Source organism: Microtus pennsylvanicus, chromosome 6 (genome assembly GCF_037038515.1).
Source record: "Microtus pennsylvanicus isolate mMicPen1 chromosome 6, mMicPen1.hap1, whole genome shotgun sequence".
Lineage (NCBI taxonomy): Eukaryota > Metazoa > Chordata > Mammalia > Rodentia > Cricetidae > Microtus > Microtus pennsylvanicus.
The window spans coordinates 41,127,857-41,155,627 of NC_134584.1; the positions used below are offsets into that span (position 1 = coordinate 41,127,857).

Below are 27,771 nucleotides of genomic sequence, written 5' to 3' on the forward strand. Positions count from 1 at the left end.
ATCCATGCCTGATTCCCCGCAGATGGCCTCTGCACAAGACGCCAGGTTTGGCCAGAAGGACTCCTCTTCTGACCAGAACTTCGACTACATGTTCAAGTTGCTGATCATTGGCAATAGCAGCGTGGGAAAAACATCTTTCCTGTTCCGCTATGCGGACGACTCCTTTACCTCTGCGTTTGTCAGCACGGTTGGCATTGATTTCAAAGTCAAAACTGTTTTCAAAAATGAAAAGAGAATCAAGCTTCAGATTTGGGTAAGTGACTTTGAACCGACACTGTCCTTCATTCTGGGGGTGTTGGAGATTCAGGGATGCAAATGAAAACCATTGTGCTCTGTTCCTTCCCCATGGGGTCTTCAAGCTGATTTCTAGCCTTCTTGCTGTAGAACATTGTGTTTCAGAGAGTGCAGGAATGCCTTTGAAGATATGGAGAATGACTTCTACCTGGCTGTCATGTGATGCTGTTCAGCAGCCCTTTAAGAAGAGAAAAAAAAATCAAAGCTCTTGATGTTGGTGATGGGAACACTCTATGGGAGTTTGGTTCTGCCTTGATCTGCTTGACCTTGAACAAGGCTGTGACTCCTGTGGTCATTTTTGTAATATGTACTTAAACAGGCAATGCGTATATATCTGACTTGTCAGCGCACAGGGTTCAGCCCGCCTTGTGCACTATACAAGAGATGATGATAGAACGAGGAACAAGTAGGGCTATTCCCTTCATGAAGGCCAGGGCTTCACTTTGAGTACAGTCTTTTTATACTTTACAACCTTGGTGTTTCAACTCTAAATACCATGTTTGTATACCCAAATAAGAGTAAGCACAAGAAACAAGATGCTTTGTAGAAGCCCCCCCACACACACACAAAATTCTGAAATCAGTTTACTAACTTGCTGCTCTCTCAGTGCATGAAGATCAGAAGTTTCTTAGCCACATTGTTGGCATAGATTCAGAAAACTAGAGAGTAAGAAGCAAGAAAATATCTATGTGAATAGCAAACCCAAGGGATGTAAGTGGTAAAGCATCTAAAACACCAGGTTATGTCAGTGAGATTTATGTAGCAAATGTCTTACAAACATCACAGTATATTCACAGATGGGATGGCTTACTAGTCAATTTGGACCCCCTTCTGTCACTCAGATTGATTGAAGCAGTAGACAAGTATTTCCCAGGGGGTGTTTCCTACCTCCTGTGGATACAGTACCATTTTGTACGGGTACTAGGCTCATCTACAGGGCTGATGCCTCTTCGGTTAAATATGGAAAGCCAAAGAGAGACAAATCCCAGACTGTGGCATTTAGACTGATTTTAAAACTAGAACAACCCATATTAAATTGTTTGTGTAAGTGGCATGACCTTTAACCATCTTAAAGGTCTTAAGGATGAAATTTAAAGATGTGAGCATATACGTGGGCAGTCATCTAACAACAGATTGTGACTTTCATTTATGCTAACTCTGGAATCTTCTAGGTCTGACTAGAACTCACGTAACACCTAAATATCTCAGCTCCAGACTTAGGATCTCCAATACTCTACCGTTTCCTGAAGTCCCTTTCTGGTACAATGTGTGTGTTTGGAAGGGGTGGGGGACAGGGTGCATACATGCTCGGGAACTCATCACTGCCAGAGTGTCACTGGTCACACCCCCTCAGTGCATGCAGACAGAAAGACGGGGTTCATTGTGCTTCGCATTCAGGGCCTGTCTCATTGTCTTCCTTTTTAGCTTCTGGCCATCACAGCTGCAGGATAAATTTCATATTCAGGTTTAAGAATGCTCCCTAAACTTTCAGGGGATTTTCCGGTTGAGAAGTAAATTAATCTGGTAGCCACATATTTCTTAACTTCATCACCTTAAATTTCCTGCTCATCAAGCAGACAACTCCAACTCTCTTTTCCTTCTTTGTCTTTTAGAAATATTTAAAAAGTAATCCTTGTGACCATTTAGAAAACACACTAACAGGTGTATTAAATCTTCTTTGTGATCATTGGTGGTTTCCTAAAGCTAGGCTGCTGACATAATTACTTTGAAGTATAACATTATCCTTAATACAACTTGATATATTTCAGAAAGTAAAAAAATATTATTCTTACACTTATTAAGATATTTTTCTTAAAATGGTGCTGCTTCCAGGCCAGAGAAAACTTGTTCTCTGTTCTTAGGCACTGAGGCTTGGCTCCTTCTGTCTTCTCTCACTTCCGGGTGATACTACACCACATGGAGACGGACAGAGCCCAGCTCAGATTCTGCAGCTTCTCCTGCTCTCTGGCCTCATCATGAGTCCCGATTTCTGTGACCTCTGTGTAGCTTCTGACAGTATTCTTCTCAGATCCATTACTAATTTGGCAAAATACATCGCTTTCTGTGAAGCAGCCATGAGTTTTCACGAGCAGTCCAATCTTGTGTCTCCTTTCAAAAGTCCATTAACTCCATTGCCTGGTTCTAGATATACCCCCCCCCCCCAAAAAAAAAAACCCTAAAAACAGTCACATGGGAGCTTCTAACCACTTCTTCCCCTTAGTCATGACACTAGTTTAATCTTTTATATTTTCACAATTAAAACATAATCTTGTTGGGCATGGGGCATATGCCTGTAATCCAAGCACCTTGGGAGGCTGAGGCAGTAAGAGTGTGAGTTTGAAGCCAGCCTGAACTACAAAGTAATGCCATATGTCCCTTTTTAAAAAAAAAATCATAAAAACTGTAACGACCAAATAACAAAAGCAACACCCCCTTTCTTTTTGTATGGCCCTACTGGGGGCTTTTCATGCACTTGTGTTTTTAGGCCTGTGAAAATTAGTTTTACATGGCTGTGTAGCATTTGGCATTCTGCATAGGAAACACTCAGAAGGGATACTACAGAAAGATTTTGTGTTTGCTGATGTGCACTACAGTCCGAGAACTGAAGTTGTGGAGAAATTAGACAAACACTGTATGGGATAAGTATTCTAAAAGATTAGCAGTTGTTGGATAAGTATTGCTCATGTCTTGTCTCTTTGTTCTTCAGATGATCCTACTTTGTATTTGTTATCTTCCCCGAGGAGTCTGAAAATGACCCCTGCCATTTAACCACCTCAAGGTCGCACACCATCTCCCAGATTCTATTATTGCATCTGTTGAGCCTCACTGCTGTGGTTGACTTTCGTACGATGACAGTGATAAGCTTGGACCATGGTCCTGGTATACTGAAGATATTTTGGGAAGAGTTTGATTATCCTGTTGGATTGAAGTTTGGGAAGGAAGGCAGAATGAGGAACAACATGGTCTACACTTAAGTATAGGTATTCCTGTGATAACTTCAGGGATTCCAGTTTTATGCTCGAAGTGCAATAGAAAAATCTTTCATTATATGTAGTTATTTCTGTTTAACAACACTGACGCTTTACTTAGGGCTATATTTAACACTGAGGGTTTGACATTCTTGGTGGTTTCAAAACCAATCTGCTGTTCTTCACCGTCTATTTTATGTACTTACGTTAATGTGCAATTAATTTACAAAGACATCAAAAAAAATCCAAACCATCTCGCTATCTCACATATTTCAAGGAAAAGAAATGAAGCACTTTGACAGTCTGGAAGCCACTGACGATCAGTCCACTGCACCACACCCTTTACCAAGATGGGCTGAAGGCACTGTGACGCTGTGGGGTACTGGAAAATACCCTGGGGTGTTCAATTATTGGGGTGCCCATCCAGAGCTCCAGACGGTACACATTGGACAAAGACATCAATTAAGGTCAATGGAGGCTTCTCTCCTGCCAAACCTTTGAGTATTTAATTTTCAGTAAAGGTACCTAGTTAGGAGACAAGATCTAGAGACATTGAGCAATTGTAGTTCATGCCAGAGCAGAACCTTATGTCTAACTCTTTTGGGACTTGGGCTAGCCTGATTTTTACTGTACTGAATTCACATTCAAGATAAGGGCTGAGCTCTGACAACACTGACCAACTTCACATCTGATTATCAGTGAAATAGGCTAGACACAGGCATCCCAAATGAGGCTGGATTTCAGATAGTATTTGTGCTGCTTCAAGAGGGCAGGGCCTCCACTGGGGAGCTGGAGGAAAGACTCCTATTCTTTCACTTTGGTAGAGTTTTCTCCCTTCATGGACTACCTGTTGGATTTTTCAATAGCTGACCATTTAAATAAAGCATTTAACAGCTAAGAGAAACATGGGCTTTTTTATGTCTCTATTCTATAGAACTTTCCTTAACACTTTGAATATACTTGTTTAAGACATGTCATTCTTCAGTTGTATTTACCTATAAATTTTTAATTCTATTAGCTCATTTATAAATTTCTTTGCTATTAATCACATTAACCTTTCTTATTGCAGGTTTATTTCATTATTCTTTTTCTGAGTCTCAAGGTAAAAAATAATTCAACATTTCAGGATTTGCAAATGTTTGAGTTGGTGCTCTCTCTTTTTAACATATACTTAGTGCTACTGGGAATAAACTAGGCCTAGATCTATGGTATTTTGGTTTAGGTTTGTAAAAGGTTGCCTAGGGTGAACATTTTCCCAAGGGAAAGAGAAAAAATAGCGTGGTACCCATAACCTAGAAGACCATAACCTGTGTTTATTTTCAGGGTCTAGAAATAAGAAGGTAGAAACTTTAGAACAAGGTTTGTAAACTGAAGAGTTCTGGCAGGCATTAAAATTAGATTGTTGAGGGGCCCTCACAGCAGAATGGAGTCTTGTGGACAAACCCCAGTTCTGCTTTATTCCAGCTAATTGCTCAAGTCCAAAATTCACAACTGACTCTAATGGAAGGCTAACTGTTCAGAGTTTGGTTCTCACATTTGAGGGGGTATGTTGGGAGAGAGGTTAGTATTTCCTTCAAAACTACAAGAATTCAGGATTTCCACTCTTCTTGTCATTCTCAGTGTCCCCCACTCTTTGTTTTTGTTTTTTGTATCTCTTGAGCCCTTCCATATTTGTAGTGTTATGAATGAGTAATGTCTCTCATAGGTAGCTGCTGGATATTTGAACCAAAGTTGGTGGTGATATTTGGGGAGATGACGAAACTTTTAGAATGTGGGGATTTGCTAGAGAAAATGCTCTTGCTGTGCTCTCTTAAGTTTAAGCTTGCCTCAGTTCCGGTTTGTTCTCTCTGCTTCCTGCACGCAGCTGAAGATGCGTCAGTTTTCCTGCCCCAGCTACCTACCACCATGCTTCCCTGCCATGATGAACTCCCCACCCACGACACCATAATCCAAAACAAACTCTTCCAGGAGCTGCTTTTGGCCATGGCATTTTATCACAGCAACAAATGTCAAATAGATTGCTATTTATGATCTCGGGACTGCTGTGAGTTATTGGGTAACATGCTTGGAGTGTACAGATACCAGGCTGCCCTCCAGAGCTGGAGACCTTGCACACTGCACAAGCACTCCTTGAGGAGGTCCAGCCAGACCTCTGTGGACACATTTGGTGCTCCTGTGCAAATATATCTCTGTTTCCAGAAGAGGTCCATTTTTACCTTTACAAACACTTATCTCCTGTTTTGAAAGCAGCAAAGAAGAGTCTAGTTCATAAGTTATTTTATACATGAGGAACTGTGCTCAAATCTATGGAGGAGATGGTGCAGACCTATCAAGAAAATGACGGTGCTTCTGCTTTCAACTGGAGATCTGGGCAAAGGCCATTTTGAGACATGCTTTATTATTTAAACGTGATAAGGTCAACAGAGAAAAAGGTGTCTACCCATGAAGAGAGAGTTTGTAGCGCTCAGTGATCACAAGACAATGGCACTTGGTTGCTGGGTGCGAGGGAGAAGCAGGTACATCCAGAGGATTAGGAATCACCATTATGGTCATAAGGAGGAGGTCGTGGTGGAGGCGTATGGAAAGAGCCTCACTCAAGAGCTCTGCAGAAAAGAATGGGGAAGGAAATTAAATCATTTTTGGATTGTCTAGTTTGGATCCTTTCGGCAGTCTCTGAGGTACTGGGGCTAGCCATACTGGCCCTGCTGACAGGGCACATGAATAGTGGTACAGAGAATGAGAGACACACAGGCACTGGGTGCAAGGTGAGCTCTGGACTGGTTGGCTTGCAGGTTTAAAGCATTCTTCAATAAGTTATTGGCTTTAGCGTTGGCTGACATGGAGAAGAACAGCCCCTCTAAAATGAGGCCTCAGAATGAAAGGGAGATGAATAAAATGGGGGCGGGAGAATACAGAGGAAGAATTCTACTGTGACAGAGGCTGGAATTCTAAATCCCCTCCTTCACGCTCCATGTATTTATGGGCCTCAGTTTCTGTGGACCTGGAAAACTGGGTCAGGGAAAGATATTGCACATTGTTGGCCAAACCCTTATTGATATTCAATTAATATCACTTACACTATGTTTTAGCCCAGTACTGAGCTATAAAAGTAACACACACACATACATACACATACGCACACACACACACACGTCCACGCATGTAGAATTACTTAATAACACAGGCTTCTGTTTTTAATTTCTGCCTTAAACTGGAACTCCGTATGTACCCTTGTGGGACCTTAAACTATTAATAAGGCCTTAGTCTCCCAAGTACTGTGATTATAGATGTTTGTTACAATAACCGCTCCAAGTTTTTATTTTTTGATACAACCCAGTTAAAGAAGGTGGCAATATAGTCCTGTTTCATAGATAAGGGGAAACAAAACCAGAAGGATAGACTCATTTGCCCAAGGACGATGAGAGATGCCAGCATCCATCTTTCAACCTCGGCACTACATTTAAAACACATGCGTTTGACTACACAGTATAAATGAGGTCTGGGGGCAGGGCAGTATCTGTCTGAGTCCTTGGGACATCTAATGTTAGATTTCGTGTATCTTAATTCGCAGTGCGTAGAAATAAAGATAGTTGCTCCTTCGAATATACCTGTTCGAAGAAATGTATATTTCCAGAGGGGAGGTGAGAGGATCAGTTGTTTTCCTTGGAACTTACCCTCTGCCAGCAGGAGCGCTTTGCGCATTATCTGGTCTGGCAGAAGGGAGTGGAACACATTCAACTGGCTCCTTTCCTTCACATTCCTGGTATGCCTGCTGCCACCGTTGGGGAGCACACATGCAGCCAGGGGTGTGTGCAGGGAAGAAGCGCTGAGCAACAATGGGAGTGAACGTCTGGGTGACAATAGCCGGGCCCCTAGCTGTGCATTCAGTACTCTTTTAGCCCAGATCTGTTCATCTATCTGAGACTCGTGTTCAAGTCTTCTGGTCTATTTTAAGGAACCAACATGTTCTGCCCAGACAAGCTCCTTAGGAAAATGGAGAGAGCCAGTGACAGCTGCCAGGGCTGTCCTTGCTGTTGCCATTTGTATGGTCTTTTTGCCATCGCATTTCCTTCAACTTAGCACTTGCTTTCCCTGTGAGATTGAGAAAGGCCAGCTTTCACTTTTCTCCCGAGAGGAAGCTGTCATTGGGTGTGAAATGGCAAGAGGCATGAAACCATTCACTCTGTCGGGGGCTGAAATCCTCATATCCGCTGTGTGTAAACCAATTTCCAGCACCGGAAAGACACAGAAGGTGGCAAAGACTGGGTCCTGCTCTCAGGCTAACCCTCCATGAGAGAAGACTGGGAACGTCTGAGGTAGAAAGGGTTACCTGGTGGGCTCAGTAGCTGTTTCTGGCAATGGAGGTCGAGGGGTCCAATGGCAGGGGCAGGGATTCTGGAGTATAGTGACCTAGGGGTGACTTCAAGTCCTGAGTTCTCTGTCTCCATTTCACTTCATTTGTGAAATCGTGTGAAATAACACATAGCCCTTAGGTGTCAAATGTCTGCTCCATAAATATTTGTACTTATTTCAATCTAAGCATGAAAGAAAAATGCAATAGCTGTCAGTTTTCTTCTTTTCTAAAATTGCTATACCTCCATTAAAACTTTAGTACTTAATTTAGTAATTCCAGGATATCAAATACCTTTTGAGTACTGATTGTATGCTGCAGCAGGTTCTAAGAACACAGTAGTGAAGGGTGTTCAGGAGCCACGGCAGGGCCCAACCAGCTGGCTAGGCCATAGGTACCACCTGAAGTTGTGAAGAACAGGTGATATGTCTGCCCTAGTCTTGGGGACTCTGAGAACCTTCACTGTGGCTATCATTACCAGAGAGGAGAACCAGGACATAAAACCGAAAGAAATTATTTGTTTGTTCATTCATTCATTCAGTAGCATTTGTTCTGCATTTAAGTGCATTTATAATATGCACTTAGGAAGGAACTGGGAATTGAGGCTAAATACACAGAAAATATCAATTATGGCAAATGCTAATGGAGAAATGGAGTGCTGTGATAATTGAGAAACACAGTGGGGGGTAGAACTTTTAGGTAATTTCATATGCGACAGAGAGTTTCTACAAAAAGATTCCTAAGCCGAGGCCTGGAGGTAGTTAGAGCAAGGATGAACTTTCCATGTGAAAGGAGAGAGACATTTTTTATTTGTTTTCCAGTCACAGCTTCAGGTTGCTCATTCACATCTGCTTTTGTTATTCAAATTCTGAGTTTATCAAATGCTGCCCTCCATCTGAGGGTGGATTCAGACTATGGAAACCTGAGGCTTTGGCTGTTCGCTGATCTCCAATGAAAAAAAAAGGAAATACACACTTAGACTTTGAATAAGTCCCTAAAGCAGGTGGCCTTGTGAACACATTGCTGGGCCCACTTGGAAGGTATCCTATACCGGGTTTTATTCTTTGGGGCCTCCAACCAGTTCTGAAATCATGACACTGGGACTTATTATTAGTTTTGAATGCTTGGCTTTAGCTTTGCTCTTTTCTTGCTAGCTCTTATTACTTAACCTTTTTCTCTTCCTCTATTTTTGCCTCAGGGACTTTGCCTTTTCTTTCTGCAGCTCCTATTTTTCCTGCTGCTTCTGTGGTCTGCCTGACTGCTGACTGCCTGTCTGGCTGACCCTGGGTGTCTCTCCATCCCCCTCCCTTGTTCTCTCCTTCTTCTCTCGTTCCTACATTTCTCTTATTTATTCTCTTTGCCTGCCAGCCCTGCCTATCCTTTCTCTGCCTAGCTATTGGCTATTTAATAGCTCTTTAGGCAGACAAGGCAAACCAGCAACACATCTTCTCATAATCAAATGCAGCATGAGCAAATGTAATATATCCTTACATTGTTAAGTGCAGTAGAAACAGCTGTAACACCTTTACACAGTTCAAGTGATATTCCACGGCATAAACAAATGGAGTGCAGGTATACATAGTTAAATAGTCCACAACAGAATCCAAAGCCTAATCTCCAATCATCTTCATGGGAACTCACCTCCGCTTCTAGGGAAACCTTTCCGGACCGCTATGGGGACGGAAGAACATATGTGAGTGGCGAGAAGCAGTTAAAGACTACAAGACGCATATAGACAGGGACATATGCAGGCAAAGGGATCAAAACAAAAGGATCGGGGCAGGAGTCTAGACCCTAGACCTCTCTGTATCCTTGGAGAAAATGTCTTAGCCTCTCAAGGCGTTCGTTATCTGATACCTAAAATGAAGGGAATGATTCAATGGAAAATGAAAAGAACAGAAGTAAAGTCTAATAGTTGGCATTTTATGGTCTCTGCTATGCTAGCAGGGGCTGTATGTGGCGAGTGATCAAATCCTCACTAAAGGCTGTGAAGTAAGAACCCTGAAGCATAGAAAGTAAGTAGCTGACTCAGCTTCACAGCATTTGGATGTGATGTTCCCTCAGGAATCCGTCCAAAGTTTGATTCCCAGCTAATGTATCTATTGAAATGTGATTGGACTATGTGGATACCAGCTGTACCAGTAGATTACTCCATTAATGAGTCCTTAGCTGGATGGGTTACTAAGTGATGGTGTCTGCTTACTAAGGGTATGCCTTTGAAGGAAGGGTATGTCATGTCCGTTGACCCTTCCTTTCTTGCTGTTTCTACTTCTTCCCTACCATGTGGCTGTCTTTCTTTGCCACATCCTACCTCTGCACTTGCCCCAAATCACCTGAGCCAGTTAATGTGGATTGAAACCTATACCCTTGAGCTAAAGCAAACCTCTTCCTGTGTGGTTTTTCTTATAGTCATAAAATGGTTTATGATCTAAGCATGAGCCCTGAGCTTTGGCGCATCTCCTCTCAACCTGTTCTCCTATATATACCCTTTCTCTAGAACCACTGTTCTCAAGTTAGCTCTGGGCCACACTATGCAGCTTTTATTCTTAATGCTTATAATAAACACCCCAAAATGGTGCTGTGGACATGGACCCTATGAAAGGAAACTAAGTCTCGGAGTGGGAGAGTGATTTCCTCTAGCTCGTATGAGTCTTTCTGTTACATTTAAAGTAACATCAAACATCATTATTCAGATTAACAATAAAGTCAGGGCGCATCAACAGTCGATGATAGAAAGAAATTGATATGTACCCAAGTTTGGTATCTTCCTTGCTACTCCAGCCAAGGTTCCATACCACTTCTATCCCAAGACCACTCAGCTGCTCTCAAATCTAACAATTGCCAGACACCTTCCATAAAGGAGAGGCAATTCTGCATAACTGGTCTTACATAAATGAAGTTTAAAATGATCAAGTTTGGAAAACTTAAATCTTTGAATAGAAATCTTTTCGTGTAGCAAGAGGTAGGAAAAAGAAAGGGAAAGGAAAGGAAGAATGTGGAAGACAAGTCACTGGTGACCCGGAGGTACTTTCTGTGATCTGTCTACCTACAGTTTCCTTTCCCTTATACAGTGCAAATTGGTCTCTATGTGTCTCGCCAGCATTTGCCATTTATGACACTTTCTTTTTTACTCTGATTATAGTTTTCCCTATAATGAAGCTTCTTGTCTTTGGCAACTAGATTGAAATGTCAAGTGACTCGGAGTGAATGTGGAAACCATTGCAATGCCCTGGTTTTGTTACATCTGACTCAACTTTACAGAGGCCCCTTTGCTCCTGAACTGTAGTGTTTATGCCTTTACCAACCAAATGTTGAGGCTGTCTGAACACACTGGTTGGTGTGACTAGAATCGTATTCTAGACTTACGTGGATACAAATTCTCCCCAAACAATAGTATTATGTAATAGTTTTGTGACTAAAAACGACCTTCAAAACCAGCTCTCAGAGTTTTCAAATCTTTGTTTCAGTAGATTTGACGAAGTTGATAAATTTTCCTATACTTGATTTTACAATTTTCCAATTGTAAAATGGGGATGACAATAATACTTATAGTCTTACTGCCAAGGTTAAATAGACTGTTTATAAAGTTCTTAGTATAATGTCTGGTACAATGTAAGTTCTCAATTAAAAAGTTATTATTTCTTACATCCTTTATCTTACCAGTATTAAACTCACCCTCCAAGCTTCTTATTTTCTGGGTCAAACATTTCCAGTTCTAAAGCATACAGACATTTGCATGAAGAACTTTGATTTTGATGTTCCGGTGTATAATAAGACATAAAAGATGTTGAATAGGTAAAGCACCTCCTGGAATGTGTGACAGTGACCCTCCACCCCCATCCATCCACTCCATCATGAGTCACTGGCAAATGCTCATCTACTAAAGTGCAGTCAGCTGCACTCTTGATGTGTGTCCTGGTGTTTTGAGACATCTGTGCATTTAAATAGAGTCATTAGCTACACCAAGAAGTCAAATCTATATAGCTGATTTATTAAATGCTCATAAAATTGATGTTCTACCTCAGAGCAAAACAACCATGAATCATTTGGTTCATAGAAAGACATTATTAAAATGCTGAGAATGTCCGTTCTTCTCAATAGTGCCTGGTGACTCTGACAGCTTTTGTCTAATCTGTGACACTATATATGTGCCTATGTCACAAGATCACCTGTTGGTATTTTTATACTCAGCTCATTTAAAATTATGCAGGACTTACTATCATAAAATATGGCTTAAATAATGGTACAAGTTAAATATTTATTTTCCCATAGTATTTCTCAAGTATTATTTAAGAAGAAGGCATCATACTTTTCTAAATAGGTAGTAGCTAATTTCATAGAAGCAATATTTTCTGCTTTCTGCTTTTGCTTCCATAAAACTAAGTCTGCTGACCCTGAACATTCTCATTGTGGTGACTCAGTCAAAAATTGAGCAAGATAAAGGAGATAGCAAAGAAGAAGGAAGGTGTAAGCCTATCCAAATAACTTTACTGTAGCTACCAATGGGTATGAAAATATGGAAGTCAGGTCAGTCATAGTTTGTTTTTACCAACTTGACACAGACATAATTGTACTTTAGAAGAAGCGATGCTAGTTGAGGAATTGACTCCACTAAGTTGATGTGCAAGCCTGTCTGTGGAACATGTTCTTGATTGCTGACTGATGGGGGAGGGCCTAGCCCATTGCAGACAGTTCCATTCCTGAGCATAGGCTCTGGTTTGTTCGGGAAAGACAGTTTAGTGCACCAGAGAGCAAGCCAAGAAGCAATGCTTTGGTCTCCATTTCAGTTTCTCCCTCCAGGCTCTTGCCTTGAATTCCTGCCTTAACTTCCCTTTGCAAACGCCTCTGTTAATCAGATGATGTGATGTTATTTTCCATAAAACTAGCCCACTGCATTTCAAAACAACATTCTAAATTCAGGCTAGCATTATTTGGTTCAGTTAATTCTTTCCTGTCTTATTTATAATCAGTCTATAGTCTTAAACATTTTTGCCATAGAAAATATGTTGATTCTTTCTCAATTACCCACTGGCACTTATCATTGGCATTGTTTTGGTATCAATGCCTCAGATGTCTGGGAACTAGTGACATGGAAGAGTTAATGATACTGACCTCCCTGGGATGCACAGTTGGAGAAAGTGCCTTGCAGTGGCTGTGCACTGGTCAAATAATCTAACACTAATATCTTCAGCCGGGTATTTTCGAGTGATTGCTTCATGAGAGTAGTACCAGGTTCTCTAGGAAGGGCACCACGGGTTTTCAATCTGTTGTCTTTCCGTGGTTTTCAGACTAACAGCATTGAAACAAATGTAGATATAAGCAGAGTACCCCAGTGAGAATAACCATGCCAGAGAAGTCAGTCACATCATTTATATTCTGAGAGACAACAAAGGTTGTCTATAGTGGGCTGTGGGCCTACTATACTGTAGGAAATGAATTCTCTGGAAGTTCCTTGTTGCAAAAGGCATGGGAAAGTTCTAGGGAGACTGATATGGGAGGTGAGCCTCCTCAGATCCCATCCGGTTGGTAAGGGGTGTGATTGATTGTCTTTCTTTAATTGGTCCTAAATTGGAAACAGGGTAAAAATTAGGATGATTACCAATTATTAAATGTGTGCTGGCCCATTCGGGTGATGGATGAAGTTTCTATTCAGCTTCCTAGGCTATCACTTGACCACACAGTTTGGCTTCCTTCAAGTCTTACATACAGCAGGCTCACTTCCTGGTTTGCTGATTATCATAGACAAAAAGGACAGGTTCCTAGACAAGGTTGATACAAGTTGTGAATCAAAGTCTGTTTTTGTATTTGGTCCATTGTTTATCCATTTGTATATTAACTCCCTTGTAGTGCGCCAAACACAAGGGCAACTCAAGAACAAAAGAGAAGGGTAAGCCAGGCGGTGGTGGCACACGCCTTTAATCCCAGCACTCGGGAGGCAGAGGCAGGAAGATCTCTGGGAGTTCGTGGCCAGCCTGGTCTACAAGAGCTAGTTCCAGGACACCAAAGCTACAGAGAAACACTGTCTCGAAAAAAAAAAAAAAAGAAGAGTAGCACAAAGAAATGCAATGAGTTCTGTGAGTCTGATTGTTTGAGTCTGGACAAACTATTTAGCTGCAATAGGCTTTGCTTTTATTTTTTATAAAACATGGATCATATATTTGCTTCATAGAACTGTTTTTGAATAATAGCAGAGCATGCGTAATGCACCTGCTTGAGTGTCCTCATGCTCTTTGGACCCATGAAGCTACCAAGAGTCCAGAAGAGTTTATGTGTACCTGGAGTATACCTATAGCTCCACCCACTGGAGTTATTGTAGAAGAAATTAAACTTGAATAGTATTTAGAGTGTCTCTTAGTTCAGGAAAACACTAGGCACACACTCTTCATCTACCCACTAACATCATGATAACTGCTAGTGTAAGAACTAGAGAGCTGGACCCTTCCTCCTATCCTTGTCACTCAAATGCAACTACCTGAAGCAACAACCTCCCCAATTCTGACAAAGACGGCAGGTAGTGTGTATGACACGTCCTTTTGTTTGCACTGAAGACAATAGATACTACATATTTTATTAACATAAAATGTTAAATTTGTATTTCTCAACACCTTTAAGGTTAGAATAAATGCCTTTAATAAGTGTCAGCCTATCAGAAAAACTGCATATCAGTTATGTATGTTGCTATTCATAAAAGTAGAAAAATTACAATTCTAAAGAAGCAATAAAATTAATTTTATGGTTGGGTCACTACAATATGAAGTTCTATAGTAAATTGTCATAGCATTATAAAGGTTGACAATCATCATTCAAGAGGTTGAAGCAGACAGTTCCAAAGTACAAGGCTCAGAATGAGCCATGCCCTAACCCTGGCTAACCAAGCCACCAACTATGTTTGTAAAGAAATACAGGTTGCCACAGTGCCTCGCTCAGAATGGGCTTTTCAGGAGTCACTACCAAACTCATACTAACATGATCATAGTTTTCTTCCAGAAGTGTGACATATCCTTTTTATTCCATCCTTCAAATCTACTTGGCCCTGTTGCTGGCTTCCACCACTGAGATTTCTGGGAAAGTTCTTGAGCACAGCTAGTGAGAGCAAAATCCTGGATCCTGACATCCTTTCAAAGTTGGTCACATACTAACTGCCAGTTTACAGGAGCCTTTATGCAACTGGGGGAGTAACCTCCCTATTTTTCTAATGATAGTCCGATTGTAAAACACTGGTTTGTTAATCAATGAACTTTTGGCTACTGTCCCGGGATTTTTTAAATCACCTATATGGAAGGCTGCATATTACTGACACTAAAGATTAGGGGGAAGTTGGATGCTACTAATCATTTCATCCTGGGTAAGCTGCAGAGCTGAATTCTTGTCTCTCAGTGCTGCAAATTGAAACTCGGGCTTTGTGGTCAGCTCTTCTCCCAGGCTCTTAGCCTTTCCTTTGAAGTAAAGTAAGAGCACAGGAAGGATGTTTCTCCTGCTTCCATGCCCTTGAAATTTTGCAAAGCAAGTAAAATGCAATGGCCAATGCAAAACTCATAAACTTTCATCTCTACCATTAATTCATCACAATTCACAACCAGCTAGAAGCAAGAGAATGAGAATCAGAAGTGTTTTTCTTACTTGCTCTCCAGCCAGCATCTGTGAATATTGTAATAAACCTGAAACTGAGTTTTGAGAGTTAAATTCCAGAGGAAGTTTTTTAAGACACAGTCACAAAAGGTCAAAAGTGGATATTGGGGGAGAGAGGCTTTTTGCTCTGGAGTGGGTGGACATCATTCTAGGTTTGCAGAGGGCTTCTCTCAGGATGAGGGAGTCTTACTTTCACAGGGAACAGAGGAAGGGAGTCTTAGAAGACAGGCTTGTTCCATAGGATGTGTCAGAGGAGGGTCTGCTGAATCACATCAGCACAGAGACCATAGCCTTTCCAATCATCAAGTCTCCAAGGGACTCATTTGAGGGTCTTGGCTAAGATGTAGGTTTTCAAACCTCCTTCCATGTATACTGAGTCAGAATTGTTCTTTGCCCAGAAACAAGGGCTCCAGATTTTTTAAATAAGCTTCTAATTTGATAACTATTATTCTACAAAGCAGGTCCTGGGTGGCCCAACATATCCCCTCTCGCTCTGTGTCTGTTCGTGATGAGCTGGACATGAGGTTAATTTATTACAATCAGATGGATCTGCTCAGAGGAACAGACTCTTTGCAGACCCCGGCCCCCTCCTGATCTCTGGAGCTGGAGAACAGTCTGTGCTTGACTCCAATGTAGCTGTCATCTTTCATCTGAAACAGCTAGAGGGTTGTGCGGCTCGAGGAAAAGCATCAGTGTTTCAAGACTCGCAGCATACCTTGGTGTTCCAAGGGTCTACCTGCTCCTCGTCTTTTCTTCTGAATGGACCCCCCTATCTTCCCTCCCTCTATTCAAGACCAGATGCACTTCTTTCTTTATGGTTACTAACTTGCTTTTGGTCTTTTTCTTCTCCCTCCTATTTACTTTTCTCTTGGATACAGACACCTTGAAGCATTTTCTCTAAATTTCTTTCAGAACAGTTTCCCATTCTGCGCCATGTCAAGAATGAAAGTAGGCAAGTTTCAATACCACCTCACCCCATCTCAAGCCAAAAGAGGCTGCTTCTTCACGCCCAGGCATTCACAACAGCTATTCTGCCCTGCAAATCCTAATGAGTCGAGAAAACTAACGTCTTTGGGAGCCCAGGGCAGCGTTCATTCAACTTCCCAACCATTGCCTAGACAAAGGCAGCGAGTTAACTCTAGAATACAATTGCTATGTCATATCTTTTAGATTATAGGTTGAGGAACATAGTGACATACATCCTTGGCTCCTCCCATGAGACAAACCCCAGGGGAGAGGGAAGATCCCAGGGCATTTTAAAACTAGATGATAGAAAGAAAGGCAAAGAGTAAGGCAGAAGTTTAAGATATGGCACATGCAGTAGAACCTGCCATAATCTGATAATATTTTCTCTGTATTTTTATGAGGAAAATGTAATAGTAACTAGTGCCAAGAAAACCATTTAATATAGATATTCCAGAAAGAGAAGGGTAATAAATAAATGAAGATATCAGCAATAGTTAAAACTTACTACAGCCAAGTTAAATCTTCTTGTGGACACAGATACACGGATAAGATAGCATTTAGATATTCTCTGTATCAGTTTCTTCCAGTTTCTTCCTGGGCTCCCAGATTTCATCGAGGGCCATAGGAGCTTACTAGTTAGATGCTGGCTATCTGAAAGCATGCACTCTGTGTCTGGGTGCGAAAACTGTGCTTGCTTATTCTGGAAATATTTAGTCAAGAACTGTGTTTAGCTTTTCTCCTAAGCTTTATTTATGTTTTTTTCATTCTCATATTAAGTACCATTTTTCCTCAATATTATTTGTGCTGCTCAAATTGGGGGCTATTTACTACTTTCTTTGAAAATCTTGGGGAAAAAAAATCACCTCTCAAGAACCAGCACCGCTTTCTGCTTAGGAGACCAGGCCCAGATCCCAACCTGCCTGGGTTTAACTTCTTAACTGCTTTGTTCTGGACCCAACTAACTGCTCTCAATTCCATTTTTTCAGTCATGAAATGGATACAATTAGAATATTTGCCTTGTAATTATACAGAACAATCAAGGGAGCACATACACCTCACAGGAAGGGTACTCAATATCCCTTATTGGTGGAAACCAAGTAAAAAGACAAGTTACACTTTGCCATTTTGAAACTATCCCCTGCTCATAAATTTCTTCGGTCCTGATCCCCCACCATGTGGATTCCTTCCTGAATGTATAGAACCTCTTCCAGCTGCTGGGTACCTTTTAGTTGCATGAACTCTAGGCTTCACATAGCCTGGAGCCACCCCGCTGTAGGACAGTGGGACAAAAGAGAAGGCAGTGAGGCAGCAGGATGCTGGGGACTGTTGATTCTCATTGCAGAAATAGTGACATTCAAGATAAAGAGGTTGGACTGAAGAAGAGTGAGGAAGGCAATGAGGAGGAAGAGAGGGAAATGAGTTATTTCAATGGGCAAGGTGTATGTAAACTCGCTGTGGTAGAAAATATTTGAAAGAGACTTTATGTTAGTACTAAACTGTTGAGGGGAGCACAGGGCCCTTTGTTCTGTCCCGCCTGGCTAGCTTACACCCGAAATAATCACACAGAAATTGATTAATTAAATTACTGCCTGGCCCATTAGTTCTAGCCTCTTATTGGCTAACTCTCACATCTTGATTTAATCCATTTCTAATAATCTGTGTGTCACCATGAGGTCGTGGCTTACCGGGAAAGATTCAGCATGTCTGACTCTGGCAACTCCATGGCGGTTCTCTCTCTGTATCTGCCTTCCTCCTCCCAGCATTCAGTTCTGTCTTCCTGCCTATCTAAGTACTGCCCTATCAAAAGGCCAAGGCAATTTCCTTTTTTAACCAATGAAAGCAATACAAATACAGAAGGACCTCCTACACCAGTTTCTGAGACTTGACTGGTCACAGTGCCTTTTTGGACTAGGTCTGTGTATCTGTAAAATCTTGCTGAACCCCTCACCCAGCCTCTGTGACTATTCTGAACAGTTTGCCTTAGAATAGCTCTCACTGAATTTTTGCTTCTTTTTCTAATGCAGAAAGGAAAATGAATGACTGAATTCCTAGCATAGCTAGGAGTGTGTTTGGTAAAGAGAACTTCATTTCTCCTGTAAACATATTTTCCAAATAGTTTGCATTTAATTTTGTTTATATGTTTTAGACACATTTAAATAAGCATGTCTCTTACCCCTATTACCTATTTTAAAAAATGAATATGTTAAAAAGACAAGACATAAAAGCAAAGCACCCTGGAGCAATAAATATATCTTTAATATTTTGAAATTACAGCCCACTTTACAACTCAAGTTGGTGTTCCAAATATAAGCATGGTGGGAAATTCTGTGAACACACACACACACACACACACAAACCTGTTAGGATGGCAGTGTTGGGGCAAGGCACAGAATTCAGAATTAAAACTAGAAGAAAGTAAAAATTATATGTCACCTAGGGCTTCAAGTGTTTATCAGTCTCAAAAGCGAAAAGAGAAGAATATGAAACGCTGTCGGATACTCTCAAATCATTTCCCACCACCATTTATAAATATTTTTTCCTTATTCAGTAGACATGGGGGGGGGGGGGCTGACGTTTCCAAGGCCCCTGCAGACTCCATAACCTGCTTCTGATGCTCAAGCTCAGTTGTAGTTTCTAGTTTGGTGACACTTGGTGACTCCTCCCCCAAACCAACCATACAGTTGCTTCCGAATTCCATAGGGGCTTCCCTGGACAGTTCAGCTCACTGCATCCGTGCTTACCAACTGTGGCCTGGAAATGCACCACCATAAATCCCCTTTTCTGCCAGGCATTGTAGCTCACAGTTAAAAGAGGATTGGAGCCAGTGGATAAGTCCTCCTGCCTCCCATGTTTTAGGAGGATGGATATTAAAAATTCTATATGGTTTCAGGAAATTATAACAGTGCTGAGACATCCTTAACAAAAAAACCTATGTAACGTATCTTTACATTTCCTGTTTCTCTTTTCCTGTCCAGTCTAACTGCTTTGCTTTTTCTGTCATGGAAAACACCAATCTAGGTGCTTAAACAACATCAATTTCTTTCTTTTTTATCATTCAAGAGGCTGGAAAGCATAAAAGCATGCTGACAGACTTGTTTCTGAAATTTCAAAAAGGAGTATTTCCTACTCTCCTGGTTTATAATAAACTCCTCTTGCTGTGTCCCAACTAGAGTGGAGAAGAAGGGGTGGGAGAGGGAGGAGAGAACTTCACAGAGCAAAGTTTTCTCTGCCATTAGGATGCTAATCTCATTATGGGGTACTGTCTCAGTGTCATCTAAACCAATCTGTCCTAGAGGAACCACTACCATCTCCCATCAGAGTAGAGCTTAAGACTGTGTTGTATTATCTGGGGGTTAACTTGCTTCCCCTTATCGCCCATGGAATAAGCTACCTCCTCCCTATATTTTTTTTCAGAATGGATGTTTATTTACAATGTTTCTTTTAATTGTTTTTTCTTTGTTCAATTTTGGTGCATGATCACCGTGTGTGTGTGTGTGTGTGTGTGTGTGTGTGTGTGTGTGTGTGTGCTGACCTTGAACACAATGCTGTAGCCCAGGTTGCCCCTGAACTGAGAATCTTCATGTCTCTGCTGCCTGAGTGCTCAGGTTACAGATCTGTGCCACAAAGTTTGGTAGACACAGTGTCTTCCCAGATATATATATATATATATATATATATACCTGACTTGGATGAAGTGCAATTATATCTTCTGAAAGACCTTTGTTTTAATCATAGCAATCAACCTTTCTTTTCCAGTCATATTTTATTGTCAGGGCTTCCTAGTATTTCTGGTTTGTGTGTCCCATACCCTCTTAAATAACCAATGGTTTTCATAATACTGCCACACTTCCAACTGTGTCAAGGGGGCCACATGGAAACTCACTACGTAGCAGGCATCTTCGGTACTGAGAAGAACAGTGCAGAGGCTTGCTTGTGCGATGCATTCCTGCTGCACAGACAGGTTTCCTCTATGCTGCCTCTGCCCATGTGTTCAGTTTCTTCCCTGTTCCCACTCCAGCAAACCGAAAGGGAAGAGGGCAAGTGAGACCTAGTTTTCTCGGTCTATCGCCAACATTAAGCTCATTCCTCTTGGAATGAATTACCCTCCAGCATCTGGCAGTCAAATTTTCTGCCTGCCCTGGGGCCCTTTTGCACTGACCCGTTTCTTTGCGGGGAGGACAGATATCAGGATTTCACAGTCTATACAACAGAACTTACAAAGCAGGGCCCTGGCCACTTCTCCCTTTTCCCCCAAACCTACACCTATTTTAAAATAACCTCAAGCAGAGGACGAGGATGGAAGGTTCAGGCTGACTAGGACATCTCTTCAGACTCTATTATTCCTGCTTGGTAAACATTTATCTCACCGATGCTAGGAAGACTCGCAATCACTGTCACAGACAGAACCCCATTAAAATTTATGAGCCAACGTACCATGAGGAAATAATTATCAGTAATAATTACTTCCATGGAGTTCAGTGTTCTGCTTATTTGAGGCTGTCTTGCTTCAGGTAGTGTATAAGATGTGACAGAAATAATTTGACTCCAAAATAATACTCTCATAAGCATCACCAAAAGATGCTGAGATGGAAGAAGGGAACACAAACCAGATGTCTTTGGGAGACAGTGTCCCCAGATAAGATGCCTTTTCTGGAAGGATGCTAGCCACACTTTGCATCATGATAGAATGGGGGCAGCAGCTCTTTGGCTAGGGATCCAGTGCAATGTTATAATGATTCTAACTTTCCAGTGGAGACAGAAAAGGCTTCTGACTTCAGCAGAATCCTGTTGTTGGTATATTGCATCATGCTTTTAGGGGAAAAGTCTTTCATTGAATTTAAATATCTCATTAAACTAGGAATGCCTTAATTCACATGGGAAGACCTGCCCACTGTGGGTGGCACCATTCCTTAGCCAAGGGATTCCAAACTGTATACAAGTATATTCTGAACTTAGCACTATTGTGAATAGATTCATTGCTCTCTTTTCTGACTGTGGATGTAATGAGGACACCTGCTTCAAGTTTCTGTGGCTTTGAGTTTCCTGCAGGGAATTATGTATTTTACATCATATATTGAACTGTGAGCTAAAATAGACCCTTTCTCATATAAGTTGTTTCCACTGGGGTATTTTATCACAGCAACAGGAAACAAAATAAGACCACATCTTAAAAATAGCTATGAATAGCTGGATAGATGGCTCAGCAGTTAAACACACTGGCTGCTCTTCCAGAGGACCCGGGTTCAATTCCCATCACCCACGTGGCAGCTCACAACTGTCTGTAACTTCAGTTCCAAGGGATCTGGCACCCTAACAGAGACATACATATAGGCTAAACACCAATTTACACAAAATAAGAGTAAATAAATATTTAAAAACAAAAGCAATATAAAAACAAAAAAATGACGTCTTGAAATTTGCAGGCAAATGGATGGAACTAGAGAAAACTATCCTGAGTGAGATAACCTAGACCCAGAAAAACAAACACAGTATGTACTCACTCATAAGTGGATATTAGACACAAAGCAAAGGTCAACTAGGCTACAACCCTCAGTGTCGTCTATTGCTTGCTTTGCAGTCTCTCTTTACTGTCATTCAGTTTGGTTTCTATTCTTGCCAGCCAATGGGACTGTTCACAGAACAGCATAAATTACATCCTAGTAACAAGCACCAAGGTTCATCTATGCTTGACTACCTTTTCCATGGACTTTTTTCTTTTTGTTTAATGCTCATGCACACACACAAACACACACCCACACGTGAGCGAGCATGCGTGTATGGGTGGGTGGAAGCCTAGGGTCACTTTAGTTGTCTTCTTCAATCATATTCCCCCTTATTTTTTGAGACAGGCTTTTTCTTTGAACCTAGAATCATGAATTTGCTAGGCTTCTGGGATAATGAGGTCTAGGCATCTTCTTGTTTCTCCCCTCCCTCCTCAATGTTGCAGTTCCACAAATGCACGATGCCAGGCTTTTATGTGGGTGCCAAGCACCTGAACTTTGGTCCCTATGCTTGGACAACAGGCATTTTACCAGCTGAGTCGATGCCCCAGCCCTGTCCATAGACTTCCTCCCGGCTCCACGACACCAAGCTTTCCTCTTTCTTCTTTGGCGCTCTGTGCATTTCTTCTAGTTGTCCTTCAATTCATTGTTTCTTTCTCCTGTTAATATTAAGACTTTCCAAACCTTGAACCCCTTTTCCCTTGAATCCCTTTTCAGCATCTACTTGTTTTCTCTGGGTGACATATTTTATGTCCAAAATTTTAATGACTCATTCATCAGACTACACACACTCAAATCAAATTCTAAAGTTCCCTGAAAATTGATAGGCTGATCATCCCTACTTCTGGTATCCTTGGGCATTATGAAGATTTACGCTCCACTACCAAATGCCAGTGTTTTGCTGAAAATCATCATAGCCTCTGTTAGTGTATATCTACTGTTAGTGTGTCCACTAGGGGTGACTGCAGTTCAGAGAATTTATGTAGCAGTCACCTTCTGGTTGGTAGTAAGTGGCAGAGCTGTGGTTTGGATACAGTTCGTAGAACTGAAAGTTTGCATTACTTTTGCTGGGTTGGTCTTTCATCTATTGATCACTAGGAAGTTTTGCTATTTTATTGTTCTACACAATGTTTCACAGAAGGCTGGGAAAGTTAAAACATATCTTGCTCTGATAATTTTAGCACATTTTCTGTAGATGGGATCAGTAATAATTGAGCAATTGTTTAATTTTCTACACTTAGTTTTATGACTTGGTATCAAAGTGACCATTTTTAACTTGGTTCTTATTCTTCCTCTATAAAAAAAATCCAACTAACTCCTGAAAGTGTCCTTTGACCTCCATAAACCTGCTGTGCTATGTGGGCCCCCTATAAAGAAATACATGGATCTGATAAATTTCTAACTTTTCACTAAAAGAGCAACTCCTGAAAATGTGAGAAAGGAGGCTGGAAAGTTATCCTTTGTTTGGTTCTAAAAATAGCCACAGGTTCCACCAGAAGCTGAATAGCTGAATATGCACAAAGGTAAGCCTGCCAGCTGAGATCTGTGTCATGAATCCTAAACTCATCAAGAAAGAATCATTAGGGGTTATAAAAGGGTTAGGATATTTTTAACTATGAGCTTTGCCATTATTTGTTAGTTTTAGGACTCCTGCCCTGTACTAGGGAAATCTAAGGCTCCACTTGACAAATAGCAGGTCATAAATGACATGCAATCGGTAACTGACTGTACAGGAAGACTACTAGCTAATGTACCGTATTTCCCCTTTGGAAATTCAGGCGTATTGTACTGAGTTGAAAACATACATAAAAATGTCTGCTTTGGCTTCCAGATAGATGTGGGGTTGAAAGTAATGATTTCCTACCTTTCAAGCCATTACACGTGACCCTCTGAATCCTCGGTTGTAAATGATCTGTTTCTGAACTCCTGCCTTCGTGTGGCTGCATCCAATTAATTGCCACGCCGCTCCTGAAAAGGTTCCCTGCCTTGCTTTCCATGAACTCGTTTATTAGCCTTGCAGGGATTTTGCTTCGGTAGTCTATTTAGTTTGCACCTCCTGGGATACTGCAAACAGAAGAATGAGCTCCCTGGGGGAAGAACAGCAGGGTTAGAGGAACAAACAAGAAATAAACATCTGGCTTTAAAAATGTTGTTGGTTGTGAGGAAGAAACCAGTACAGGGATGCTGTGCTAGCTAGGGTCAGCAATACTGCTTTCCTAGTAAGCTTTTTATGACTGTGGGAAAGGCAGGCCTCAGCCTTCTGCAACAGGAAAATGTTATGTGAAGTCCAGTAGCTGTTATTGTTCAAGATTGTATCGAGGCTTAGCAGTAAAAACAGTAAGTATAACAGTGTGCTTAGTGACTAGGTGTTAAATGGACGAGTTGAGTAATGTGAGAAAACAGCACGAGCTATGAGAAGTAGCAATAACAAAGGGGCTCTGTCTGGACAGTGTCTTCTCTCCGTGCTCCCGTACACAGTCACCTGTGCATGAGATTGATCTGGGCTTTGGTTTTTACCTTCCATTGAACTCTAACCTAAAGGTAAGATTTCTTAAAACATCTTCCAATTTTAGTATTCCAGAACTCCTCAATAGCTCAATCTAAATGATTCACTATGTTGAGCACCAACATATGCCTGGCAGTCATTGAGTCCCAATCAAGCAAGTGTGTGCTTTAGTAATAACGAAATGGCTCACAGAAAGGAGTGGTAGTCTCTCAATTGTAGTGTGCTTACCATAGCCCCAGTGCAGTGCTATTACTAGCCACTGTGTACTGGAAACAGAGACACAAAGAAATTACAAGATATACCCAACAACACATTGTTGATAAGTGAAAAAGCTAGAATACAAACCTAGGGTATCTGTACTATTAATACACATGCTTCCTACGAGCCAATTATGAAGGTTAATTCTGAGTGTCAATAAGATTTTTGATCACCTAAGAGATAGACCCCTGGACTTGTCTGTAAAGGAATTCAAGATTGGCTAAACTGAGAAGGGAAGACGCTAAGTGTAGGGGACACCATTTTGTGAGCTAGGATCCTAGACAGAATAAAATGCAGAAATGAGCGGAGCATCACCTTTCTTCCTTCTTTGCTTCCTGACTGTGGATGTCATGTCAGCACACGCAAGCTCCTGCTAGCACGACATTCCTAATTCAGTAGACTGTGTTCTCAAACTTTGAGTTAAAATGAACCCTTCCTTTCTAGAAAAAAAAAAAGAAGTAACTAATTCATCAACATGGTCCAAAAAAGTCACAGAAATTTTGCAATATAAATGACAATGACATACTTGTCTTTTCTACATGGGTTATGAAAAAATAACTTTAAAACCCCAACATTTGAATAGATGAAACTTGGAAAATCTCCATTATTTGTGTAGCTGAAATTAGAAATGGTAGCTTGGGTATGAAAACTCCAGATATGGTACTATCTCAGCTCACAGATGGTACTAATCTGCCATGGCCTCCTTGAAGCATCAGGTCTTTATGTGCCCTGCATCCCTATGGAACAATTCTTGGCCGGACACTAACCCCACAAGTTACTCTGGATAGTTGGAATGGGAAGGAAAGATGCCAGGGGATCTCCCACCACTGATTAAAAATCAGGGACTGAGGAGAAATGTTATCCTCTGTTTTTGCTGACCATTCTTTTACAACTCTCCTTTTCCATGCTATTTCTGATGATAAAACTATTCAGTCCATTTTGACTTACATGGAGAGAGATGATTACTGCCCACAGGCTTCTGGGACTCCTTCTGTCTTTTTCACACTGATACGAGCCCTGCAGAGGGCTGAGAGGGTTCCCAGGAGCGCACTATGAGGAAAGGCTGCCCTTGGCACCTCATCGGCAGCGTACACAGGAGTTTCTGATTCGGCTGTTTGTTGTTTAATGACCAAACCGAGCAGTTCAGAAATCAGCTTATATTTGTGAGAAGTGATTTATGATCAAAAGCGGCTGTCATCTGGGAAACATAATTTCCGAGACAGTGATGGAGGACAGTTTGGACAGAAACAGTGCGACTCACTAGATGACAGCCAGGGGACAAATAAGGCGCAGGGGAGAGGCCTCTCTTAGCAGAGGCAGTAGGATGTCAGCAAATGCTATGGAGTGATTATTAACACCGCAGCAAACAAATTGAGAGATTGCTGAATTATAATTTTGTCATGTAACTCTTCTAAATGAACGTGGAGAGGATGTATATCCGTGACCAATAATGTGTCTTGCTTCTAATTGGAAAGCTATGCTTCAGATTTATACAGATGTACGAAATACAACTAGCTGGAAGGATGAAAAAAAGAAACATAGCACCAATTATTCTTTAAGTAAAATAATTATTGGGAGTTCTAGAGGCTCTCTGAAGATTACTGAAAAAAATGAAAGCTCAGTGCCTATTCTCCTGTCTATCCACCTACTCACTCTCCATCTAGCTTACAAACTAGTGTTATGGGAACACAGTCATTCCAGGCAATGAGTTCAAAGAGGAAGAAGAAGGATATAGATCTATCTTCTGAAGTCAGGCAAGAGTGAAAACACGTGGCAGTCCCCAGGGTAACATTCAAATATGGAAAGTAACCAGGCAATGGCAGGTGTCAAGGGAGTAGCATTATGGGAACAGCACAGGGGTGATCTTTGGAAGAACTAATAACTTCTCTGGGCCCTGATGTCAAGCAGAGATTAATTGGGAACTAAGAGTTTGAGGCGGGGTTCATGGCATTCCTGAAGATGTAGAACGTAGCCAAGTTGAGTATGGGACTCCAGACACTACTGGTCACGCAGGGGGTGAAGATGAGGAATTTAAGAGAGGAGAGAATGACTCTAGAAACAATCTTCATTCACCTTCGCTTGGTTATAGACATATTGTGGTTGGTAAGCCACAGCTGGTCTTGGGGCCTCTGGACAACCTACCAGAAGCTCGGGAACTGTGCATGGTCTTTTAAAGATCTTACAAGAAAGGAGAGAGAGCCTATTTATTTATTCACAGACAGGATGCTTGGTTGCTATTTTGGCCTTGTCTTTAAGTGGTTACAAATGTCTAGGTCACCACCTGTACCTGTCCCAAGGCTGAGTTAGGGCTCTCTCTCAGCTCACACATTTTGCCTTCGTTTGTCCAGATACTGTGATATCATTTGCTTTGAAACGATATCATTTGCTCCTGACTCAGTTTCCTGAGAGACTTGAAAGGATGTAGTTGTTCTATTTCTTTGCAATTTTAACATTGGGTATATTGTATGGCGTGTACTAGCATTCAATAAAGGTTCCTTGGGGAAAAAAAATAGCTGAAAACAGCTAAAGAGGGTTAACTATTCTGGTACATTCTGAGTGCCTGTTGAACTTGAGGTTTCTTAGGAAGACTCTTATTACCAGGGCAAGTTACACACCAGCAATCGTAAAGTGAAGCAAATAACAGTGTCCTCATGGTGCTTGACAGAATTTCTGGACTACCATGGAGTTATAGAGGAAGATAAAGGCACAGACCTATTATTGATGTTGCTCATACAGATGGGTGGAGAACGCTGTGAGTGGGGGCGGGGCATCCAGTGAAAAAGGAAATCTAAATCAGTTTTCCATGCTCACTAGTTTTATCCCTAGTCTCTTGTGGTCATGGCCCCTCAATGTGGATGGGGCAGGACAAGTCATCCCCACACATTACTCACCTGTTAGTATGCTTGTTAAATAGCAAGACAGTGAGCCGTCATGGCTGACACATTCAACTAGGAGGCATGCAAATATTCTTCACAAGCTGCCCCTTGGCACCTTCTGCTGTGTCCTTTGAACATGTGTAACATCAGCTAAAGGGAATAATGATTGGGCTACGTTGTCCTTTCTATAGATGCAGGCTGTGATTATGAGATCCAGGCCACCCAGAAAGGGTCCAGGTGCAAAGCAGCAGGGCTTCCTCAGATCCTCCATCTTTGTAGAAATTGAGCTAAGTCAAATTCAGATTTTCTTTTTGATTTCCCCCTCCATAACTTCCTTCCTCCCTCCCTCCTCCCTCTTTCCCCTCCTCCCTCCCTCCCTCCTTCCCTCCTTCCATCCCTCTCTCCCTTCTTTCCCAAGGAT

General features: G+C 41.5%; 1 protein-coding gene across 2 annotated transcripts in view; it reads left to right on the forward strand.

Moving 5' to 3' along the window:
• Rab3c (RAB3C, member RAS oncogene family) overlaps positions 1 to 27,771 on the forward strand; it is a 193,068-nt gene that overhangs the window by 15,066 nt on the left and 150,231 nt on the right. For both annotated transcript variants that reach the window (XM_075976080.1, XM_075976079.1), the window contains exon 2: positions 23 to 253. In XM_075976080.1, the coding sequence (XP_075832195.1) occupies positions 23 to 253 (231 nt within the window). The remainder of the gene's footprint in view (positions 1 to 22; positions 254 to 27,771) is intronic.